Raw genomic sequence first — 18772 nt, 5'->3', positions numbered from 1 at the left:
TCCAGCGGCGGAGTACTCCCCCTCATACCGGAAACGGAACAAGTTTGGCCATTGCCTTCGGTGGACCTGAGAGGCGACTTGCAAGCAGAGGCTCAGCTGGCAGGAACTACTGAGTCAACGACGCCGGCCCCTCGATCCGCACGCGTGTGCCCAGAAGAGGAGGGGAACCAGACTATAAGAAAATACAGTCCACGCTGCATTGCCTGTTGACATTACGAACTACAGTAGCCCAAAGGGAGAAAAAGAACAAACTGAGAATCATGTTGGACAATGCTTAAGGATGGCCGTGGCTGCCAATGGTGAGTCTTCAGAGCCTTCAAATAACACAGGCAGCAATCAAGACTCAATGTCTAAGCCATCAGGGCTTGCAATGAAAACTTTATGCGCTGTGCAAATCCATAATGCATCAGCAGCAGTAAACCAAGAGTCAACTAAAGGAACATCGGCCGATACTAAATTTGGCCAACGAAAAGCCTGGAGAAGCACTTAATTGTAAAACTGCACATCGAAACCCGGCGGTTTTCGACTCTGTAGAGGATGGTAGCATTGAGGATATTGAAATCGTCACTGAATTGGACATTGCAACCAAGATTCTCGAAAAACCGACAGTTGCATATTTTCAAATGAAAACCCAACTGAAAAAGAAAAAAGAAAAAACGGGAGTGGATAATGAGTGTCAGAACAGCATACCCTTAACGACGACCTGCAAACCGTACCGATATAATTACAATAAAGCGAGAAGTAGAATGACCTCAAGACCCAAAGCTCTCTTAAAAAAAAAACTGGGGCCAAAAATCGGTCCTATTAAAGGCTGCACAGCGGCAGCCATAAATGATTTTTTTAAAAAGAAGATGGAGCTAAATTTAAATCAAGGTCAAGAGTTGTCAGACTGTGGAATTCTCGAGAGTTTAGGTGAAGCAGAAATAAACACATCAAAACTAGACTGCCATATAGTAGAGATCCCCGCAAGTCCAGAAGCATCGAACAGCACATCAACCAAGATACAAGGAGGGATTGTCCCTTCTCTAAGATTGCATTACTCAAGTAACCACAAGGAGACGATTGAAATTAGCAAATTAACGGGAAAGATCATTGAAATAAGCACCCAAGCTTTACCTGAGGTTGAACTAAGGTCAGACATAGAGATCACTGAAGAAGAGGCTTTGAAGCGAAAGCCCAACACATACCTGCACGAAACTATACCTATAGAATGCAGCTTTACCAAAGAGCCTCGAGATATGGACTCTAAAAGTGAAGAGAATAAGGGATCACAGGCAGACGAGAAGCAAGAGATGGATATCGGAGTATTGACGCCTTTAGTCGAACAAGGCCCAATCACCCCCCTGAAAGAAAACGAGATCAACGGGGGAAATACAACCTCACTGCATCCCGCCCCAGTCGGAACGCGGAGATTTGAGGAAACCCAACAACTACCTCCACCAAATCTCGTGCAGCAAAGTATGGACCTATCAACATTAATGTCGTCAGTGACGATAGCAATGGCGCCATTTACAAAGATGTACGAGACTATAAATGATATACTCCGGGACCAGGTGTCTATGCTTACCATAATGCAATCTAAACTGCAATACTTGGAAGGCTACATTATGGGGGCCCAAAATCCTGAATCGGATGGAAGAATGCAAAAAAAAGGGCAGGCTGAAACCCGCCTTTGCTGTTGCGCTCATGGATCCCACTCGTCAGTTGATGAACCTGAGAACAAACAATCACAATATTCCAATATATATCAGACCGCTTCATCTGTCACAAAGGACGAAACTGCGAGATCACTAGCTCATGACGAAAGAATCGCCAACATCTCCGACCCCAAACAAGGGGACGAGCCATTGGATGCCATTATAGCCATTCTTGAGGAAGGAGATAATCACATGGTGACGGAAAAAGAAGTAGATACGCTCTGGGCAGCCAAAGAAGCACCTAATCCCTTCTCCTATATCAAGACCGGGGAAAGTCTGGAAACCTAGTAAAGACATCAATGCAAAGCCAAAGAACTTTACATTTGGAATATTTTCGCAACAAAAATCCATCGTCAATCGAAATTTGAAGAAGGATGTGAACAGACCAACTGCTTCACTGGCTCCTCAATCACTGCTGAAGCAGCAAAAAGTCGCCGTTAGGAAAAACGGTCCTTCAACCAAACCAGAGACGAAATCTATTGCTCGTATTATCGATGGGAGAGAAAAGTGATCTAATTGTGTAAAGGAAAAAGGGCCCGTTTTTGTGGTAGAGGAGCAGTCGGATTGGAGCATTTTGACAGTGGATGAGATAGGGTTCGAAAATCACCCAAAAAAAAAATCATCAAAGAGAAAGGCACACAAAGTGATTACTGACTCTCCTAAAAACGAACCACCACACAAGGTCCAAGTGCACGAAATTCCTGACTCGCCAACAGAAGCAACAGTGAAAAACCTAAGATCTCAAAAAGCCGAATCCACGTCTACCATAAATCCAAGGTCTAACGTCCAGGAAGAAAAAAGATCAAACGAGGGACGTAAATACGTCACAAATATATGGAAGGAAAATAAAAACCGGTCTATTCTGGCTTATACCCGAGGACAGGATGACAAAGGGGAGCGGAAAAAGCCTAGTAAATTTAGCCATGACAACAAAAAAAAGACATCTGATTCCTACCTCCAATACATCACTGAGGTGAATTTGAAAAAAAAAGGAGAAAGTAAATCAGAACAAGATCGAGAGCGGAAAAAAGCAGCAAAACAAATTATAAGTGCCCATATGCTAAGACTGAAAAACATCAACTCAAAGCAAGACGACATAATCATGAACAGAACTAACATCATTAAAATCTTAACTCAAATTACAAGCCTGCAGCATATTGGCAATAAAGATCTCTGGATAGTAGAACCGAGTACCACAGGGAGAACTGATTATTCCTACATACATTTCTCTTCGGAAAATACCAAACGCTACCTATTGAGAGAATCCGAAAATGTGTTGTCCATGGGATTTGAATTATCAGAACCCAAATGTGCACATGAAAAAGAGGATTTAATTAAACGAAGTGATAGAGACACGAGAAATCAAAAGGCCACCCAACAAACGAGTACTAGATATATCAGTAAAATGCCTCATGCGCAGCCTGTTCAGATGAGCCGAGGACCATACAATTTAGGAACAGGAGCGGTCAAACAGAAATAAAGAAAAAGATCTGAGACAAATCTTCAAACTGAACCTCAACGGGAACAAAACTTTCATCGAAACAAAAGACCTCAGCAATCTAATTGTAATAATCAATCTTCCAACAAAGATGGTAGATTAAGGTCAAACGAAGTGGAATCATGGACATGGCATAGAACTGAAGTAATAGACAGAAAAGACCATTAGCAATGAACGACGGAAAAGAAGACTTCCACATATTTGGGCAAGCTTAAAGTAAAGGAGACACAAATTCCATCGCCAAACCCACTAAGAATTGGTTGTTGGAACACGAGAGGCTTTGCTCATTTAACAAAGGTAACCGATGTTAACCTGGGAAATTTTGACGCACTCTGTCTACAGTCGACCTGGCTAACCACCAAACCTCAACTCGATGGTTATGATATAGTATTCACGTGCGCCAGAAAAGGAGTATCGGGAAGACCGTCAGCAGGACTTATTACTGCCATCAAAGCAGGGTCAGGCCTGGAAATTTTCGAAACATTAAAATCTCCTTACTGGATACAGGCCTCGCTTCTCATAAGAAAACCTTCCACTATGAACCGAAAGGAAAGTATGGTTCTCTTGGTCAACGTCTACTGGAATCCCCAGTTAACAACTAACGAAGATTTCACTAATGAACTTCAAAATGTTTTGGAAGGAGCACAGAAGATACGGATTGACCATAGTACCATCATAGGTGGGGACTTCAATGCCATCTGTGAAGGAATTGGAAATCGCTCTACATCGCTAACCCAAAAGTCTCCCGTACGGGAGAGAGGCAAATTCCTTGAAAAGATCATGGCTGAACGAGATATGCACAACCTGCACTGGCAGCGAAATAAGGCAAACCTGGCAATCCCATCATGGCAAAGAGACGAACAAACAGGAACGATAGATCATATATTCGTCTCGAGAGACATCCTGCCAGAGATTCGCTCCTTTACAATCAGGCCAACAACTTTTAGTGATCACAATCTCTTAGTGGTAGAAGTTTGGGCAGCCAAACCTCAAATGACCCTGAGCGATTTGCCATTGGAGACAACAGAAAAAGGCAAGCGAGTTAAAATATCTGCAAAGGGCCTACGGGAATTGGAAGCCCAATTTGTAGGTTCTCAAACTCTAAGATCGACAGAGCAAAAAAGAAAATTGACCTGGATTATACACCCTTACTAACTAGGTTTCTAATGGCCCCAGCGAAAGCATCAGCCGTGAAGAAAGATCATTCTCATTCTCATGCATACAGTAAAGATCTAGTAGAGAAAAGGAAGGAGTACAGAAAACTTAAAAGACTAGCACAAAGGGACCCATCTCTAGATTTCCAGACTCATGGGCCCTCCCTTCGAACCCATGCACAAGGCAACTCTTAAAGATATCACCCTTAAGACTGCTTTCCTAATAGCTATCACCTCCATTAGGAGAGTAAGTGAACTACAGGCTCTTTCTGTACTAGACCCCTTCGTAACAGTTCACAAAGATAAGGTGGTTCTATGCACACACCCAAGGTTTGCACCTAAATTCATCTCGAAATTTCATGTAAACCAAACTATAGAACTACCAACGTTCTTTCAAAACCCTTCCAGCTCGGGAGAAAAAAGTCTGCATACACTAGATGTACGCAGAGCTGTCATGTTCTACATGGAAAGAACCAGACCACTGAGAAAGACTAATCAGTTCTTTGTCTCGGTGGCAGCAGGAAGAGAAGGAGATGCGGTCTCAAAATCCACTATATCTAGATGGATTGTTCAATGCATCACTCTCTGTTACACTCTTGCTAAGAGAGAACTACCCTTCAAGCCAAGAGCACATTCCACTCGAGGCACTGGGGCTTCCATAGCATTCATTGCAAATGTTCCCCTTGAGTCCATCTGCAAAGCGGCTACCTGGAGTTCTGTGCACACCTTTACAAAACACTACTGTCTAGATGCACACTCTAGATCTGACTCCCAGGTGGGACAGGCAGTATTAAGACATCTTTTCTCTACTGTTCCTTCTCATAACCCACCGCCAACTCCGGGTACTGCTCGCTAGTCTATGCACAGCATGTGATTCTAAGCAGATTAACAAACATCAGAAGACAATGCATTACTTACCGTAAAAGCATTTCTGATGGTTGTATCTGCTTAGATTCACATGCGCCCACCCTTCCTCCCCGCTCGGATGGAAGGAACATAGACTTCCTTTTATATCTCTCTTTTCTGTACTCACTCACGTCTATAAGGCTCCCTCAGGGCAGAAAAATACAAACAGAGGGACCTCGACGCGTGAGGGATTGTGGGTACAACGCACGTCACTATAGGGATAGTGTTACAGACACGCCTTGTCGACGTCCCCTTTTCGACTACAAAAAACAAAATGCAATACTCCGCAGTGACCACTGGATGTCGGACCTATGCACAGCATGTGAATCTAAGCAGATACAACCATCAGAAATGCTTTTACGGTAAGTAATGCATTGTCATATGATGTGTTGAGAATGAGGGGTGGTTGGGGGGGGTGTGGGGGGGGTGGCAGGGGGGTGTTGGGTGAGGGGGGTTGGGGGGGGCCCCCATAGTAAATACAATTTTTATTTATTTAATTATTGAATAAATAAATAATTGGTATGTGTTGAGTATGAGGGGTGAAAGGGTGGTTGGGGGGTGTGGGGGGGGGGTGGCAGGGGGGTGTTGGGTGAGGTGTTGATAGTTTTAAGGGTTTATAGTCATAATGTAAAAAAAAAATGTCGACATTTTTTTTTCGAAAAAATGACTTTTTACATTATAAGTATAGGATGTCGACATTATTATTTTCGACATTTTTTTTCGACATTTTTGTCTGTCGACATTTTTTTTTCGACATTATGACTATAAACCTGCTTACTCGCATATAGTTTGGCAAGAGCCCGTTTAGAATAGAAGATGCAACAAGAACCCAGTTAATGTAGGGAGGTTATCTCAAATAAGATGACCAACAGGGTGCTGGGCGGAATAGGGTCATGAATATGATGTAATACAATAATAATAATTTGGCATTTATATAGCGCTACGAACCCTCAGGTATCTGAGTGCTGCTTATTATTACCCACGGTGTGTGGTGCTCATTTATCTTCCTCGGAAGGATGAAAGGCTGAGTTTGGCCCTGCCGGGATTCGAACCTGCATTAGCAAGCTCTGCACGGATGTCAAAGCGAGCGCTCTACTCGATGTGCCGCTTGACTATAACCAATTATGTAGGGATATTTTGTTTATAAACACAAATGACCATTTGGAAAACAGATATAGCAACCAGTGGCTAATGAAGAAATGGAAGCCTCAGGGATTTGCTTTTCTGATGACATTTAATGAGTTAACAGTATGAAGGTTTCTCAAGATCAGGTTAGTAGAGCAGACTCAGAAGATCTCAAGAAGGAAGAGGTGCTGGCTGCCTCAGATCCATTCGGGCATGCAGAGGAAAGGTGACCAAATGATCTGAGTAACCTTAGCAAATGGGAAGGAAGCCGAATCACCCACGCCAGCAACGGGAGACCTGGAAATCAGCAATATAGCCAATCTAAAAATAGAATCGAACTATTTGTATTTTTGTATTTTATTACATTTTATATAGCGCTTTAATCCAAAGCACTTCACATAAAACAACTTAAATACAATAGGAGCAGTAGGTACAAGTCATGAGTCACATCATCGAGAACAGTAAGTAGAACAATTTGCTGAGATCATAACATATGAACCTGGGTAGGGGAAGAAAGGGAGTAAGTGGTGGAGAATTTTCAGGAGGGAGGATGTAGAAGGTGGGATTTTAAGGATGAGCGGAAGGAGGAGAATGAAGAGATTGAGCGGATAGGGAAAGGTAAGAGTTCCAGTGGAGAGGGGCAAGGAGTTGGAAAGATCAGACATGGGAAGGGGCACAAGGAGGGGGAGGGGGAACTATCTTGTAATTAACTTTTTAGAAGCATGCATGCATGCTAATTAAATTGAAAATGATCAAAGAGGTGCCAGGAAAGGTATTCAATGGAAAGCATTTTTAAGAGTTCCTAGTGAGAAACCCAAGGAAGCATTGTTAACCCAAGACTTGCATTTAATTTTTGATTGCGACCAATACGTTTGGATCTACCTTTAAAGTGTGGACATAATGCATGATGGCACATTTTGTGCTGCACTATACTATTAAGTATTCCAAATACAAACAAAATGTTTTAAGTAAGATACCATTGCAAACCATTGTATAGTATTTTTATTAAAAGGTGAATGAACCTAAAATGTTTTTGGTTTGTTGATTGATATGGTTATCAGAACGTAAGAGATGCATTGTTTTTGTAATAAAAAACACAACTGCAGTAGTCTTTCAAAACCGAGACCAGTGTGAGCTACAATTGATATATTTGTTAATATGCACATGTAAATATCTAGACAGGCCTTTCACCCAGCATTAAAGGGAAAGCCTGAAAAAGCATTGTATATAATATGTAAAGAATAGGAAATGGAGACACAAACTGCCGGAAACACGCTTGTCTTTCTATTTTTTGACAGCCTGATGAAGCTAACTTTTACATTTGGACTGTTTGACTTTTTTGTCTGAGCGGAGCTTCTAGATTAGTCCAGCAGATCTCTTGAAAACATACGACGTTTTTGGGGTTTTTTAAATGTCATAATCGTAGCCTTTGCATGAAGGGTTATTCTTTGAGGGGCAGAATGTTGAAATCACTGAAAGTGGAATTTGCGTCAATATTCCACAAAGGAGAAAACGGTACGCCTGCCCTCTTGAGGAATATCCTATGACAGATTTGCAAGGATGTTTGTGCACACCTTTTGAGCACATGTGAGAGCAGACATTCATGTTTGTCAGGCCTCTGAGTCTCTAGCAGTGATCAGTCCTCCAGTTTTGAAGGATGAAATGTTCTAGCCGTACAATCTTTTTTTTTTTCTTTACCGGTTTGCTTTCGGATTTCCACTTCCTGGTTGAGGGATGTGCTTGATATTCTATTCAGTATTAATACATTACATTAATACATTACATATGAAGAGCCACTGTCAATAATACTCAGTACAAGGGAAGAGAATTCGACACTCTCTCCCGAACCACAGAAGCCGAATGAAGTCGACCCTCCACCCGTGGTTGGCACAGGCACCTGATAGAATAAACAGGACACCACGTGGCAGCCAATGGGGGGAAGAGGAGTTGGGAAGAGGTTGTGGATAGGGTGGGGGAAATTAGGAACACCGGTAAGAGGGTTAGGAAAACCTATGTTGGATAGGACAAGGGGAGCAACGGGAAAAAACCCTATCTATCTTCCTCTGAACACTTTACACCTGTATCCAGCATACCATACACAGAATTTAGACCTGAGATTTGAAACACCTTAATACGTGCATCTACCATAGTCTTAGACCTGCTCCTACGACCTCATAAATACAGAAACATAGATGATACCCTGCACATGTCATTCTTGGGAGAAAATCCCACAATGAATCAACAAACACATGGCCCGTGGGCTTACAGAAAAAAATGAATATGAACACATAACATGAAACGTATTTGCAGCAACATAAATAACAAATAACATATGCCCCTTTTGATTTTAGAACGTGATTTGCTGTCATGCAATGCAGTAATGGCTCTTCCACCCGCATTGATAAATGAAACTTGCGAGCGAACAAACTTCTAGCACAGGGTTTCAAGGCAGCAGGGTCCTAGAAACAAGGACAAACTACTTATGTCCGAGCGGTAAGCGTGCCGTTTCCACACACAGCAAATAACACTCGTAAGAGCGTGATTCTGCCCGCCGCCGCTCGCCCTGTACTTAACTCAAGTCCGGGAGGCCCGCAAGCCTACCCGGACGTAGCAGTTTTCAGCTTCTAAAGTGGATTCTGCAGCCGCCTGTAGTCCGTGTTCCCGTCGAGAGTTTTCACATGCTGCTGCCTGCGTCGTAGCTACGCCTGCTCCTGCTTCGATACTCAAAAAAAGCCACACCTTCCGTGGCTCAGTTACTCCTTATAAACGATTGTTAATCCTTACCAGCTGTGTCAACGGCCACACGGCCCGCAACTACAATTATCCCCAAAGAATGCTGGTAAATGTAGTTAGAGTTGAATTTGTGAATTCCACAGACCTCTACCGCCTTTTGCACACTCCTTTCTTGCACCAGCCCTTTTTCCTGACAGCCACTGATGGAAAAAGGAAAGTCACTTCCTTTTATTCATATTTCTCTCCCATCAGTGGTTTATTGACTTCATAAACAACCCCCTGTCTGTTATCCAGAATCAGAACCAGGAATGAATACAAGATGGACCCTTTACTCTATAGTTTTTTATTTTATTTTAGTGTACAACTTGCAATGCATTGACAGCTAGCAGCACCCTCTTCTCTTAAAGTGCCAGTGTGCTTGTCTTTACGTGCTTTCCTGTGTGTTGCTTGCCTTGTCTTTTTATTGCTACCCTTCTGTTGCAGAAAGTGGTTATAAAAACAACCCTTTTTAGAGGATAAATTGATAGACTGACAGCTGGATGAGCAACATTTATTATATGTGTAATTCTACTGGAGATCCCTCATTACTTGCACACTGCTGCTATGCTCCTCAAAATAACTAGTTTATTTTATTACTGTTAGATGTTGTGGCTAAACGGTGCTTTTTCAAAGCCAGTACGTCTTTTGTACATTATGTAAACTTTATATGTCCACAGTTTCAAACCTACAGATATTGCCAAACCAGATTGCTCCGGAACAGCCATGAATATTAAGAACAAGAATGAGGGGAAGATACAAATTCCTTTTACATATTCTGTTAAGTTTCACGTAAGTATCATCAATAATTTTGCTGCAGCATGCATGTTGTATTCAATTACTTTTAACTATGATTAAATCATAGTTAAAACTCACTTTCACAATCATGTTAATGTTATTTTGTTTGTTGCCCACTCCATTGTTTTGTACTAAGCAACTGAATTGCCTTAAACTTTTTTGCAAAGAAATTCCCATTGGAATTTTCCAACAAATTATTATAAAGCTGTATACCGGACCCAGTCCATTGCAAATCTGGACACTGAGCCCTAATTGTTACCACATGCATTCTTTGTTCGCATAAAAAACAGTGGAATTGTGGCTTGATGAATGATTTACTCCTACGTCCCGTCCCCTTTCCTCCATACTTATGGGACATCTCTCCGTCCTGTGGGACGGGACCGGAGCACTTTGTAAAAAGCATCCAAAAAATGTTTTAAAAAATGTGTCCTTCCTCTTTCTGCGTGGGGCCCGGCACGCGGCCGTAACCCCACCCACCTTGGCTCTGCCCCGCGCATCGCCCGTCAGTCCTTTTCTCTGCTCGTTTGGGACTGGACGCACTTGCATCCTCAGAAGATTTTCTTCCCTTTTTCCTCTCTGGCTCTTGCTAGCGATCCTGTACGTCGGTCTGTCATTCAAACTAGACTTTCCAGATTGTTCATCATATCACCGTCGTTTCGCGATGGCGGATGTCCATCCTCTTTGTTAGAGTGCTTGGGTCCGGATCACCGTTGGGACTCCTGTTTTTACTGCAACTCCCTTTTGGTCCGGGCACTTCAACGTCGATTGGAGAGGTGGGAGGAGGTGTTCCGACAAACTCCTCTTTCACATTTTCAGGCGTTCATCGACGAGACGAAAAAACGCCCGGTAAATTCTTTACTTTTCAGAGCACCTCGGCCAGGGGATACCTTTCCGGGTTCCTCTCGGGCCGGGAGGAGCGTTGATCGTTCTGTCACCGGGGTTCGCCCTGAGGTGCCCACTGGGCCTAATAATTGTACCAGAGTTTTCTCCAATGGTCTCCGTAAGGGGCCTGTGGATACCGGAGCACGCGCCAAAGCCCCTCCTGTGGGGGCTGTTTTGTAGACCCAGTTCTGAGTTGTGGGATACCGGAGCTCGCTCTGAGGCCTCTGTCGGCTTCCCTCAAAAATAAGACCGGGGTGCGCCCCGAGGCCTTGGTGGGGCTTGCTGTCACCGAACGGATGTTCGAGGCCCGCGCGGATAAGGCGGTTACCGGACGTGGGTCCGAGGTTGCTCTTTCAGAGGCTAAAGTTGCCAACATTTCTGAGAGACCTGACAAGGCCTTACCGGTGAAGGCGGTTTCTCACCGTTCCCGCTCTTGCGGTGATACCAGATCTGTTGAGGGGGCAAAGAAGAAAAGTTCTTCTTTTACCGGCAGTGCCGAGGTCCTTCTTAAGAAGGCTAATTTGGCGGTTGGTATGTCGCAGAAACATTCCAGTCCTCGTAGTACCGGCTCTGGCGAGGTTTCCTATGTCGAGGCTAAAGTTAAGACCCCTGATACATCGACGGGGACCCCTGCCTCACTTCCTCAGGTGCCGCAGCTCCCCTCAGGTGATGACAAAATGGTGCCCGTTCCTGCCATGACCGCGGCGCCCATTTTGGGTGCTAACCCTACTACGCCATCAGCCTCAGGTGTAGGGCTTGGTTCCTTGGGTGAACATAGTCCCTTGTGTGCATCCTTATCGGCCAGTTTACGATTGGAACGCCTGGCTGCCTCTTCCGCACAATGTTTCATTGCCTGAGGGGTCGGCACCTTTGATTTTTGTGGATACGTCGGTGGAGGGGCCAGTGTGGCACCCTTCCCCGTTACGTCCCTGGATTTGTCCACCTCATGAGAGGCCTCCTCAGGTTCCGAAACAGTCCCCGGAGGATGCCTTTTTTCGGTAAATTTCATACGCTAATGCGTATCGACCGCATGAGGGAGTATTTCAAAGGGCTTTTTAGGGAGATATGTCCGCCCGTGCCTCCGGCTCTACCCGTTCCTCCAGTGGGTCCGCCGGTGCCTCCCTTGCCTGCAGTGCCTCCCCCGACTCTTCCGCCTTTGCCTCCATTGTCCCCTGTGGACAAGGCAACGCCCGACACGGGCTCAGCAGGATCTTGACCTGTAGAATGACGCGCAGGGCGATCAGGACAACGAGGACCTGCCCCGCTCTATTAGAGCTTTTCATGACCGGGTACTGGACATGATGTGCTTCTTATATGTTCCGGTGCCCGAGGCACCCGCTCCGCAGGAGGGCGTTCACCCTGTCTCCTTTGGAGCAAACCGGTCTGTTCTTGCAGAAGGACGTTCTGGCCGAGGTCCGCAGGGTCTTGGAAAAGCCCCACTCTGGACTTTTTGTCAATAAGAAAATGTACGCGAGATACAAGCTGCATTCTACGGAAGAGGTGGCCCTGTCGTCTTGTCCGCCCTCCTCCTCCACAGTGGTGGCCGCGGCCACTTTGCATTCCAGGCCTGCAGCATCCTCTTCCACGACGGCTACTCAGGTTCTGGGAAAGGAGGACAAGCTCCTTGACTCCTTTGGGAGAAAAATCTTTGCCAACTCGGCCTTGCAGCTCAGGCAAGCCAACGCCGAACTGGTGTTAGCGGGAGCTAATATGTGGAAAGGTCTGTTGGAGTTTGAGGAGTTTATCCCAGTCGAGAAGTTGGAAGACTTTAAAGGGGGTTTATCCGATGCCAGGGTCTTGGCCCAGGATCTCTTGGAGGCTGCGGCTCATCACGTAGACACCTCGGCTCGGAGCCTTATGCTGGGGGTTGATACCTCACGGGAGGTGTGGTTGCATGCAACTAAATTCTCAAAAGAAGTGCAGGACAAGGTGTTAGACCTTCCGTTCGATGGGAAGGAGCTCTTTCATTCTACAACAGATGTAGAGCTCACCAAGACGAAGGATAGCACTCAGACAGCTAAGTCCTTGTTGGTCCTTGTTAAGACTCCTTTCAAAACCCAGAGACCGTTGTCGCAAAGTCGACCTTCCTCTGGCTTTAGGGGGTTCCTCGACCAAAAATCTCAGAGTGGATACCCCTGCAGGGAACAACCGCCGTAGGCAACAACAGACGCAGTTTTTCTCCTACTCCTCAGCCTCCTCCTTAGGTTCAGGTGGCAACACCACCGAAAAACCTACTAATTGAGGGTTCTCTGCGCTCGCACGAGACCCTGGTGGGAGGACGCATTGCGTCTCATTGGGCGTGGCAGACCATCACAGAAGACAGATGGGTCTTGTCAGTTGCTCGGGCGGGCTTCAGCTTACCACTACCCCATCCCCCACCTGTCAACCCTCCTTTTCTGCTATCGGGTTTGCCCTCCATCAAAGCCAAGGTTCAGAAACTTCTGGACCTCAGAGCTGTGGAACTCGTTCCTTTTGGGGAACGAGGGGAGGGTTTCTACTCCCGGCTGTTTACGGTGCCCAAACCCAACCAGGCTGGCCTGCGCACCATCCTAGACCTTTCCCAGTTCAATCTTTTCCTACCCCAAGAGAAATTCAAGATGACGCACAGCCAGATTCGGTCCTCCTTGCAGATGGGCGATTGGCTCAGTGTGGTGGATCTTCACGATGCGTACATGCATATTCTGATTTGGAACCCACACAGGAGATATCTTCATTTCTCTCTGGGAGAGGAACACTCCCAGTTTCGAGTGCTTCCTTTTGGCCTCAGCTCGGCGCCGCGTGTCTTCAATAAGAAGTCGGTGATTGCTGCCTATCTTCGTCTCCAGGGTATCCATGTGTATCCATACTTGGACGATTGGCTCTTACGCAGCCCTTGTCCGCTGGAAGCAGCGGGTAATCTTCAGTCTCCTTCAGCTCCTGTTACATCTTGGGCTGTCGGTGAACTGGCGGAAATCTTCCATGACGGTCTAGCAGGACCTGATTTTCCTGGGTTTTCGCTGGAACACGATCGACTGCCGAGTGTACCTGATCGGAGACAGAATGGCGGATCTGTTAGCCACGTGTCAGATGTTTGCGCAGTCGGAGAGCATGTTGGCCTGGTGGTTCCAGAGGCCTCTGGGCCTCGTGGCCTTGTGTGTGCTGGCTCTTCCTCTTGCTCGTCTCAAGATGAGACGGACCCAGATGTCTCTTCGGAGTTCTTGACATCAGGCTGTGGACTCGGATTCCAAGCTGATAATGATTCCGGCTTCCACGAGAGTGGACCTGGAATAGTGGTCATCTCTCAGCAACCTGTTGGTGGGTGCAGGGTTTCAGGACCCAGCTCCTATGGTGATGATCACGACAGACTCCTCCCTCCTGGGGTGGGGTGTGACGTTAGATCTTCTCCAGGTCTCGGATCTCTGGTCACCTCAGGACAAGCTCCTTCACATAAATCTGGAGCTTCTGGTGAGCTTCCTAGCGCTCAGGGTGTTCAGACCGAGGGGGGACAAAGTTCTCACCCCCCTCCAAGCCCCCTTGTGGACCTGTCCATCCAGATTTGGGAGTGGGCCGTGCTTCATGGTGTCTGGCTGCTTGCAGTGCACATCCCGGGCCAGCTGAATGTTACAGCGGATGCCCTCAGCCGGCGGACAGTGGTCAGCTACGAGTGGGAGTTGAAGGCAGAGGTCCTCTCATGGATCTTCTTGTGATGGGGCCCACCGGAGGTGGATCTCTTCGCTACGGCGGTGAACAAGAAGCTTCCTCGGTATGCCTCCAGAGGGGGGCTGGGAGCCTCCTCTCTGGGGGATGCTCTCGAGATTCCATGGCACTACATGAGAGCTTATGCCTTCCCGCCTCTGCCTCTAGTCCATCGAGCAATTTGGAAGCTAAAGAACTCGGTGAACTGTTCCCTTCTACTCATAGCCCCCTGGTGGCCGGCCAGGTTTTGGTTCTCAGAACTTCAACCCCTGTCGGTGTATCCGCCGATCAGGTTACCAGTGACCCCCCGATCTTCATCAAAGGGAACAGCAGATGTGGCACCCCTCCCCACAATCGCTCAGCTTGGCGGCATGGTGCCTGAGTTCAGGTCTTTAGAGCATCTTAACTTGTCTGCGGATAACACGCATATTATCCAGGCAGCCAGGAAACCCTCGACCAGACCTCAATACAGGAGTAAATGGCACAGGTTCTGTCATTGGTGTTTGAGAAAGCAGTTGGACCCAAGGGTGGCTACGATGACACGGTGCTGTCCTTCGTATCCTTCCTAGCAGAGTTGGGTGTTCACGTTCTGTCATGCAGAACTTACCTTTCAGCGGTCTCCGCTTATCTTTCTATAGACCAATGTTCATACTCTGTGTAATCCAGTGGTTAAGAGGCATTTTGCAGGCTTAACACGCCTCTACCCGCCAGTTCGTAGTCGGCACCTGCCGTGGGATCTAAATGTAGTCCTGACAGCGCTGTACCATAAGCCTTTTGAAACCATGGCCACGGTGGACCTCAAGTACCTATCCTGGAAAGTGTCCTTTCTGTTCGCCGTTACCTCAGCAAGGCGGGTGAGTGAGCTCCAGGCCTCGTCGGCGGAGCATCCCTTCTTGGTTTTTCACAAGGATAAGGTAGTCCTACGGGCAAATCCTGCCTTCCTACCGAAGGTGGTAACTGAATTCCATGTGAATCAGTCGATCTCCCTGCCGGTCTTTTTTCCGAACCCTACCTCAGATGCAGAAAGGGTTCTGCATTGTCTCGATGTCAGAAGGGCTCTTAAGTTCTCTCGTGACAGGATTTCCGAGCTTAGGAGTTCTCAACTTTTTGTGACGTTCGGTAACCCTCAGGGTAAGCAGGCATCTAAGGCGACTATTTCTCGGTGGATCGCCGCCTGCATTACAGAGTCTTTCACCGTCCAAGGGCTGAAACCTCCTAAGGGCATTCATGCACACCTGGTGCGGGGCAAGGCAGCCGCAGTTGCTTTTCAGAAATATGTCCCCTGGGAGTCCATCGCTAGGGCAGCTACTTGGGCCTCCCCATCTGCTTTTTGTAAGCATTATTGATGCTCAGTTTGGTCAAGCTGTACTGAAGAACCTTTTTCAATAAGGGGTATTTCCATCCACCCGTAGTTCCTGTTAGGAGTGCTTGGGAATCTCCCATAAGAATGGAGGAAAGGGAACGGGACGTAGGAGTATAACCAGGTTACTCATCGTAGTGACCACCTTACTCCTAGTCCATAGTCCCCTTTCCTCCATACGCCCGCCCGCCGTCCCCTCTAATAAGGTTCCTGTTATTGCTAATAGGTCTCTGACCTGGCGATGGAAAAGGACTGATGGGCGATGCGTGGGGTGGAGCCAAGGTGGGCGGGGTTACGACCGCGTGCCGGGCCCTGCGCATAAAGAGAGGAAGGACACATTTTTGAGAATTTTTTTGGATGCTTTTTACAAAGTGCTCCCGTCCCACAGGATGGAGATGTGTCCCATAAGTATGAAGGAAAGGGGACTGTGGACTAGGAGTAAGGTGGTCACTAAGGTGAGTAACCTGGTTATTCCCTTACATGTAACCTAAGGGAAAGCTCGGTCAATTCTGTTGGATAATTGAAGCACACAACTGTCCGCCTTCAGTTGGGTGCTAATGTTAGTACTCCAAACACTTCACTTGTGGGCATTCTCCGTTCCAAAATGGAAAACATTGAGGCTCCCGGAGTTCCAGATATAGCGCTGTGTGCTTAAATTAATATTTGAAAGTTTGAATTGATAGGTGTGCATTATATTTGTGGAAGAACTCACGGGACGGTTAGAAAATTCAAGGGGCGGAGGTGTGCCCCTTCCATTGGTTGTATGCCTGCTTAAGTATTTGTGTTTTTTTGGCCAATAAGCATCAACACTATATGATTCACACATGCATTTCCTCTAGCCCACTTACAACCTCACCCTCCTTTCTTAGAGTCACACACTTTACACTTGATTACGACATTTTGTAGTTTGTGAATAGGTCACTTTTTGCAGGGGATTTGAGTGGCTATTAATAACTTGATTGCTCTCCTGTTTTTAGAGGCAATGCTACTTAAACCCTTATTGTACTACCAGCCTGTTAATGCTGTGGTGTACGAGACATTGGGTGGCCCAATGTGGTTTTCTTCTTGATGGCAACTTATCACACAATTTATTGCGTTTGGTGTCACAGCAATTTTTCAGCACAAGAGTATAAATAAAGATGGCTAAAAGTACACCATATTCAATTTAAAGTTTAAAATAGTCCCCTACAATGTACATCAGTTATAGGAATAAGACCTACAAAGGCTCCTTCGAAACAAAAAGGATAGACTAGTACCACAAAGAGAGGACCTTCTCTCGCGAGAGGAGGGTCAGGTTTTCCATCCGGCTATCGGGACGCTCCGCCTTCATGCATGGTTTCTGAAAGGCTGAGCTGCAAGGATTGGGAACTCCCGGACGACGTAATGGAGACCAGGGCGGCTGCCATTCTGTCGATGGTCCCTTTGACCATCATCATTACTTTTGCAACGGAGGGGCCATTACAACCATGGTGTCTACGCTGATACGGCTACGCCATGAGTGTCTACCTCCATGCCCGCCACAACTACTGAGGATGCGCTTGTGCGTGGACAGACTCCCGCCATAAACTCCTTCACTAAAGATTCAGTGAGAGTGAGGGGGCTACTGCCACCTGCAGAGTTTCTCCTCGGGGTGGGGAAGGTGTCCCAGGCAGGCCTGCAGGGGAGTCCCTGAGATCACTGGGAATTTGCACCAGCTCGGACGACGAAAACCTGTCTGAAGATTACTATTCGGATCTTGAGGCAGGCCCTAGCCCCATATCCTAGGAGGGGAGGCAGACCCATTGTCTGGCCCACCTTACAGTCCACACCTGCGATCCCAGTCACGCCTGAGCCAGCTCCCAGGGAAATGCCATTGGACATGTTGACAGCCCTCCACACCTTGGTGTCGGAGGTGCAGCAGAGGCTACTAGCTGCCCCGGTTCCTGGACCAGTCCGTAGCCCTACCAGACGTCCAGTGAGTCCTAGGACGAGCCCAACAAGATAAAGTTGCTCATCAAGCCCTGCCAAGCCAAGGTGACAACCTAGCCCATCAAGGACAAAATGCTGGCTGACGACGCTGCTACCAGCACCGCCCCAGAGTCGATGGGACGCCGGTGAGGGAAGTGCCTACACATACCAGCACGGACACTGCATCGACACATACGAATGAGCGCACCGATTATGTGTCGGCTGATGATGATCCTCTGGGCACGGATGAACCCGCCAGGGCTTCACCCCCTGACGAAGTGGACTCTTATCATAGCATGCTGTCACGGGCCTCCTCCCTGTTCAACTTTGTCCTGGAAGGAAAAAGAGGAAAGGTTCCTTTTTCAGCGCCTTGAGTATTCAAGGAAGAAGGTAATGTCGATACCGCTGCTGGATTATTGGGAGGAAGGGTTGGAGCTGCTGAGGGCGCCGAACACCGCCCCTCCCTAACGAGATGCTGGAGAATAAATATAGGGTATAGCATGAGATCGCAGCCTTCTCCAGACGTATGCCGCCGCCAGGAAGTGCTCAGCGAACCCATGCTCTTTGTCCATGGTGCCTCCGGACCAGGAGGGGAAGACGCTGAATATGGTGGGGAAGCGCAGCATTTACACCGCGGCTTCCACCATCAAAGCCGCCAACACCCTAGACATCCTGTCCCGGCATGATCGGTGGCTCTATTACAAACTCGGCCCGATCCTTGGTTTCCTACCAGAGGAGTGGGGCAGTATGACCCAAAGAACAGTGATTGGTTATAGAGTAAAAAAAAAACAGTTTTCAGGCTAAAGCAAAACTGTTTATTTTTTTATTTTTTTACTGAGAATTCCCAGCCTGACGGGGAAGATTCATCCATGCCAGACCCATGCTGGGGAACAGGAGTTACAGGTTAGTAACTTGTTCAATAGTTACAGTAAAATAGATGTTGATTTTATATATACACAAG

The 18772-nt window shown here is 46.9% G+C and overlaps 1 protein-coding gene across 1 annotated transcript in view; it reads left to right on the top strand.

Moving 5' to 3' along the window:
* The window catches only part of TM9SF2 (transmembrane 9 superfamily member 2), a 993889-nt gene that overhangs the window by 254158 nt on the left and 720959 nt on the right, over window positions 1-18772 (top strand). The window contains exon 7 of the mRNA XM_069637011.1: window positions 9830-9941. Within this exon, the coding sequence (XP_069493112.1) occupies window positions 9830-9941 (112 nt within the window). The remainder of the gene's footprint in view (window positions 1-9829; window positions 9942-18772) is intronic.

Source organism: Ambystoma mexicanum, chromosome 7p (assembly GCF_040938575.1).
Source record: "Ambystoma mexicanum isolate Mex_15411 chromosome 7p, UKY_AmexF1_1, whole genome shotgun sequence".
Lineage (NCBI taxonomy): Eukaryota > Metazoa > Chordata > Amphibia > Caudata > Ambystomatidae > Ambystoma > Ambystoma mexicanum.
The sequence above is the reverse complement of the archived record's forward strand: the minus strand, read 5'-3'. Positions and strand labels throughout refer to the sequence as shown.